The 5,786-nt window shown below is 40.0% G+C and overlaps 2 protein-coding genes across 2 annotated transcripts; both read right to left on the bottom strand.

Moving 5' to 3' along the window:
• Positions 1–458: 458 nt before the first annotated feature.
• Positions 459–1,497, bottom strand: LOC137625508 (golgin subfamily A member 6-like protein 7). The gene is made up of 2 exons (XM_068356417.1): positions 1,231–1,497; positions 459–1,121 (listed from the first exon to the last, which is right to left on the bottom strand). The coding sequence occupies exons 1-2, from the start codon at positions 1,495–1,497 to the stop codon at positions 459–461; spliced, it is 930 nt and encodes a 309-aa protein (XP_068212518.1).
• Positions 1,498–1,506: 9 nt separating this feature from the next.
• Positions 1,507–2,265, bottom strand: LOC137625507 (cilia- and flagella-associated protein 251-like). Its single transcript, XM_068356416.1, has 2 exons — positions 2,065–2,265; positions 1,507–1,905 (listed from the first exon to the last, which is right to left on the bottom strand). The coding sequence occupies exons 1-2, from the start codon at positions 2,263–2,265 to the stop codon at positions 1,507–1,509; spliced, it is 600 nt and encodes a 199-aa protein (XP_068212517.1).
• Positions 2,266–5,786: the final 3,521 nt, after the last annotated feature.

Below are 5,786 nucleotides of genomic sequence, written 5' to 3'. Positions count from 1 at the left end.
GTAGTAGTAGTAGTAGTAGTAGCCTAGTTTGAAACGTAGGATGCTATAAGCCCAAGGGCTCCTACAGGGAAAATAGCCCTGTGATGAAAGGAAATAAGGAATCAGATAGAATACCGTCACCGAATCCACCCTCAAGCAAGAGAATACCCCAAGACAGTGTAACACGATGATATTTATATCATCGCTATGACAAAACCCAAGACTAGAGAACAATGGTTTGATTTTGGATGCACCGAAGCTTAATATTAACATCAATTAGAAAAATATGTACGGATACAGAATGCGGCGTCTTACTTCCCAAACCTGAGGCAAACGAAAAGATTAAAGAGAAGTCAATAAATTGAGGTTTGATCACAGAAAAATGCAATTATTAGGCAACCATATTCTTGCTGGATGAAAGACAAGATTAGAATTATTCCGAGTAGTAACTCTTCCTCTATTTCCTCCTCCTGGAATTCCTACTCCTCCTCCTCCTCCTCTTTTTCTTCATCCTCCTGCAATTCCTCCTCCTTCTCCTCCTGCAATTCATTCTCCTCTTGCAATTCCTCCTCCGCCTTGTCTTTCTGCAATTCCTTCTCCTCCTGCAATTCCTCCTCCTCCTCCTCCTGCAATTCCTCCTCCTCCTCCTCCTCTTTCTCCTCTTGCAATTCCTCCTCCGTCTTCTCTTCCTGCAATTCCTCCTCCTCCTCCTCCTGCAATTCATTCTTCTCTTGCAATTCCTCCTCCGCCTTGTCTTCCTGCAATTCCTTCTCCTCCTGCAATTCCTCCTCCTCCTCCTCTTCTTCCTCCTCCTCCTCCTCCTCTTTCTCCTCTTGCAATTCCTCCTCCGTCTTCTCTTCCTGCAATTCCTCCTCCTCCTCCTCCTGCAATTCATTCTTCTCTTGCAATTCCTCCTCCGCCTTGTCTTCCTGCAATTCCTTCTCCTCCTGCAATTCCTCCTCCTCCTCCTGCAATTCATTCTTCTCTTGCAATTCCTCCTCCGCCTTGTCTTCCTGCAATTCCTTTTCCTCCTGCAATTCCTCCCCCTCCTCCTCCAATTCATTCTCCTCTTGCAATTCCTCCTCCGCCTTCTCTTCCTGCAATTCTTCCTCCTGCAATTCCTCCTCCTCATCCTCCTCCTCCTACTCCTCCTCCTGCATTTATTCTCCTCTTACAATTCCTCCACCTCCTTATCTTCCTGCAGTTCCTCCTCCTCCCAGCGATTCCTTCTCCTCCTGCAATTCATTCTACTCCTGCAATTCCTTTTCCTCCTCCTTGCAATTCCTCCTTCTGTGATTCCTTCTTCTCCGCCTGCAATTCCTTCTTCTCCGCCTGCAATTCCTTTTCCTCCTCCTGCAATTCATTCTCATCCTCCTGTTTTTCCTTTTCCTCCTCCTGCAATTCCTTCTTTTCCTCCTGCAATTCATTCTCATCCTCCTGCTTTTCCTTTTCCTCCTCCTGCAATTCCTTCTCCTCTTCATCCTCCTGCCATTCCTTCTCCTCCTGCAATACCTTCATCTACTCATCCTACTCCTCCTGTAATTCCTCTTCCTCCTCCTCCATTTCCTCATCCTCCTGCAATTCCTCATCCTCATCCCCCTCCCCCATTTCCTCCTCCTCTTGCAATTCCTCCTCCTCATTCTCCTGGAATTCCTCCTCCTCATCCTCCTGGAATTCTTCACCCTCCTCCTCCTGCAATTCTTCATCCTCCTCTTCCTTCTCCTGCAATTCTTCATCCTCCTCTTCCTTCTGCAATTCTTCATCCTCTTCTTCCTTCTCCTGCAATTCCTCATTCTCCTTCTCCATTTCCTCCGCCTGCAATTCCTCATCCCCCTTCTCCTCTTGCAATTCCTCATCCCCCTTCTCCTTTTGCAATTCCTCCTCCTCCTCCTCCATTTCCTCCTCCTCCTCCTCCATTTCCTCCTCCTCCTCTTGCATTTCCTCATCCTCCTCTTCAATTTCCTCATCCTCCTCTTCAATTTCCTCATCCTCCTCTTCCATTTCCTCCTCCTCCTCCTCCTGCAATTCTTCATCCTCCTCCTCCTCCTCCTGCAATTCCTCATTCTCCTCCTCCATTTCCTCCACCTGCAATTCCTCATCCCCCTTCTCCTCTTTCAATTCCTCTTCCTCCTCCTCCATTTCCTCCTCCCCCTTCTGCAATTCCTCATCCACATCCTCCTGCAATTCCTCATCCTCCTCTTGCATTTCCTCATCCTCCTGCAATTCCTCATCCTCCTCTTCCATTTCCTCCTCCTCCTCCTGCAATTCTTCATCCCCCTCCTCCATTTCCTCCTCCTCCTTTGCAATTCCTCATCCTCATCCTCCTGCAATTCCTCTTTCTCCTCATTTTGCAATTCCTCACCCTCATCCTCCTGCAATTCCTCATCCTACTCTTGCATTTCCTCATCCTCTTCTTGCATTTCCTCATCCTCCTCTTGCATTTCCTCCTCCTCCTCCTCTTGCATTTCCTCCTCCTCCTCTTGCATTTCCTCCTCCTCCTCCTGCAATTCTTCATCTTCATCCTCCTCCTCCTCCTGCAATTCCCTCTCCTCCTCCTCCTCCTCCTGCAATTCTTCATCCTCCTCCTTCTAGTAATCATATCGCCACGCCAATGTAAAAAGATACTTTTATGTTTTCCTTTTACGTCGAGAGAATTCTATCAAAAAACTTTTTTATTTTTTTCTATCAGAATAAGATCAAAGGAATCGCCCGAGGCGATAACTCCAGGGATTAGCCATCCTTTAAAGGTGTGGGGGTCTCGCGCACGACCCCGAATGTATGTAGGATCTGAAGGAAGGAGTAGATTATTGAGGGAGGGAAGTTATCTGGCGGTTTAATCTGTGGAATTTCAGAAGTTCAAACTTGCTGCAGATGTTTTTATTTTGAATAGGTTGATATAAGTGTCAAGTTACAGCATATATATATATATATATCTATATATATATATATATATATATATATATATATATATATATATATATATATATATGTGTGTGTGTCTGTTCGGTCACGCTCAGTGGCATTGCCAGACGTATAATTACTCGGTCTCGCCCCATCCCTTTAGTATGGGTGGAGAGGAAGTAGTCATACCATGGTGGGGAGGGGTGCGTGTGCGTGCAGATCTCTCTATCTAATATTTAGTAGTCATTGTTGACGGGTCGCGTACAGTAGTTAGGAATAAATTATTGCTCACACAATAATCTTATTCTTCTTCTCCCTGTTTCTTTAAGTAGCCATTCCTGAGTTTTCACATATGTACAATTGTTCTCTTCTTCTTCTTCGTCTTCTTCTTCTTCTTCTTCTTTTCTTCTTCTCCTTCTTCTTCTTTCTTCTGTTCCCCCATTTCGCAAGCTCGGCTAATCTCTCTCTTGTTTTATGTGCTGTGCAATTGCCTTCACGTGCCTCTTATCTCTTCTTTGGTCTTTCCTTTTAGCCTCCATTTTACTTCATTTTATTCGTGTATTTGTTTTTTTCTTTCTTTTTAAGGAATGTATGAAGAGTCTGGATATTTCGAGTGCTGTTGATGTTCATCTATCGTTTTATTTGTTGTTTGTTTTTGTTATTCTATCGTGTTATATATTGTCTTTTTGTTTTCATCTTTACAAAAATTGAAAATGGCAGATTGAGTTACATGTAATTTAATTGTGAGAGTGGCATGTTTTTTTTATTTATTTATTTATATATATATATAAATATATATATATATATATATATATATATATATATATATATATATATATATATATATATATATATATATATAATTGATTTAGCGGATAGCTTGGAGCATTTTCCGAGTCCGTCTTTTTTTCTTCTTTTTTTTATTAAATTTATATGGTGGATTAAAATATTTTTGGCTGCAAATATATTAAGGGTTTTTTGGGTCGTTAATTATAAGCATATATTTTTTTGGTTATTGAATTCACGAGCTCCATTATGACCTTTTCTTAAAGTGTCTTAATGGCATCTTGCTAATTACTTGTATGAGGGGTTTAGTTATATTTGCATTTGAAAATTTAGATTAAATTAAGCTTGGTTACTAATCTCTTTCAGTCTTAAAAGAGGGGTATATGAAGAATGCGGGTAGCATCATTATTGTTATTTATGTTTTAAAGGTTACTGATGAGCAGCAGATGCAAGAGCCAAAACATTGGGCTTGTTGGACAACGTTCTATACTAATATATATATATATTTTTTTTTTTAATTAGGCGCATTTGTACTGACCGGCAGGTGTGCCCTTTTAGCTCGGAAAAGTTTCGTAATAGCTGATTGGTTTGAATAATTTTACCAATCAGCTATTAGGAAAATTTTCCGAGCTTAAAGGGCACCCCTGCGAGTCGGGGCAAATGCGCCTCATTAAAGAAAATGAGTATAGTGACTAGCCCCAGTAACTAAGATCAATGACCACATTAAGACCAAAGAGGGCCTGTCAGATTGCTGATATCACAATAGGTTGTACATTTGTAAGTGTTTGCCTAACATTCGCATGGGAGCAGATCAATCCCAGCCCAGGACTGTGAGTTTAAGCTGTTTACAGGGGAGGCCACTGCCCCGGTGACGTTCTAGTGAGCAGCTATTCTGATGAAACTGGTTCTGAAACCAGACACTTTCAATTTTTAACCTTTATAGGTCTCTCATAAACCAAATTCTTAGTTCACTAGAACAGTGTGGTTGTGGTCACCAGTGGAAAATTATCGGACTGTGACAAGGCTCGAACTCTTGACCAATGAAATATTATTCAGACACATTAAGCTACTAGATTTTACTACAAAATTGGCTTCTCCCTATGAAATGAAGGTTCTTCACTTCATTGCTCTTCTTGCTTTGATTCTAATCTGGTCAGTGGCGTCGTCCGGTCACTTACAAATCTACTTCCTTACTCACTACAGGTTCAAACCATCCCACTCCCTGAGATATACCAGAGTAAAATCCAACCTCTGGAATTCCATTTTTCCGGGATCTATTGTCGTTTTTTAATGCACCTGTATCTACTATAGTGACAGGAGTGGTGATAGTCGATATAATAAAGAGACAGGAAAAGTGGAGAAAGTAGTCTCAATTTTTTCCCTTTCGCAGATTCGGGCCAACCCCCCTCCCCTCAATAATGATAATGAGAATGAAGAAAACAGTTCTTTAGTCATATATTCTATCAGTTGCATTTATGATGTCATGTAAACCAATCTTTTAAGTGATGGGTTATATCTTATAAAAGAGTAATTGGACGATGGTTTTCCCACGAACTTGCTGTCAAAGTACCCCAAAGTCAGTCGAGTATTATTATTATTATTATTGTTATTATTATTATTATTATTATTATTATTATTATTATTATTATTATTGTTATTATTATTATTATTATTATTATTATTATTATTATTATTATTACTTGCCAAACTACAACCTTAGGTGAAAAGCAGAATGTTATACGCCTGAGAGCTCCAACAGGGAAAATAACCCAGTAAGGAAAGAAAATAAGGAAATCACAAAAGGAATAATCAACAATTAAAATAAAATATTTTAAGAACAGCAACAACATTAAAACTTGTTTACAAATGAATGTATAAGTCATTAAATGCCTTATCATTTAGCATGTTTTACCAAATGAATTAAGAGCTTGGTGTTTATCATGAACATATTTCCACACTTTTTATTTCCAGAAGGTTATGCAAATATTTGCTAGTCTTGCTATTTTCAAGTCACAGGGTTACTGATGCACAAATGTCTGCTAAAAATTCTGCTCAGTTAAGGAATTTGCAACACCTCGTGTTTTGAAATATTCAGATATTATTATTATTATTATTATTAT

The sequence above is a fragment of the Palaemon carinicauda genome, chromosome 32 (genome assembly GCF_036898095.1).
Source record: "Palaemon carinicauda isolate YSFRI2023 chromosome 32, ASM3689809v2, whole genome shotgun sequence".
NCBI lineage: Eukaryota > Metazoa > Arthropoda > Malacostraca > Decapoda > Palaemonidae > Palaemon > Palaemon carinicauda.
The sequence above is the reverse complement of the archived record's forward strand: the minus strand, read 5'-3'. Positions and strand labels throughout refer to the sequence as shown.

Excerpts from the sequence above, each read along its gene's own strand:
- LOC137625508 (XM_068356417.1), bottom strand. The coding sequence starts at position 1,497 with ATGAAGGTATTGCAGGAGGAGAAGGAATGGCAGGAGGATGAAGAGGAG. Across the intron at positions 1,122-1,230 it reads GAGGAAAAGGAATTGCAGGA|GAGGAGGAGGATGAGGAGGA; the intron begins GTAGAATGAATT and ends GAGGAGGAGTAG.
- LOC137625507 (XM_068356416.1), bottom strand. The coding sequence starts at position 2,265 with ATGGAGGAGGGGGATGAAGAATTGCAGGAGGAGGAGGAGGAAATGGAA. Across the intron at positions 1,906-2,064 it reads AGGGGGATGAGGAATTGCAG|GAGGAGGAAATGGAGGAGGA; the intron begins GTGGAGGAAATG and ends ATGCAAGAGGAG.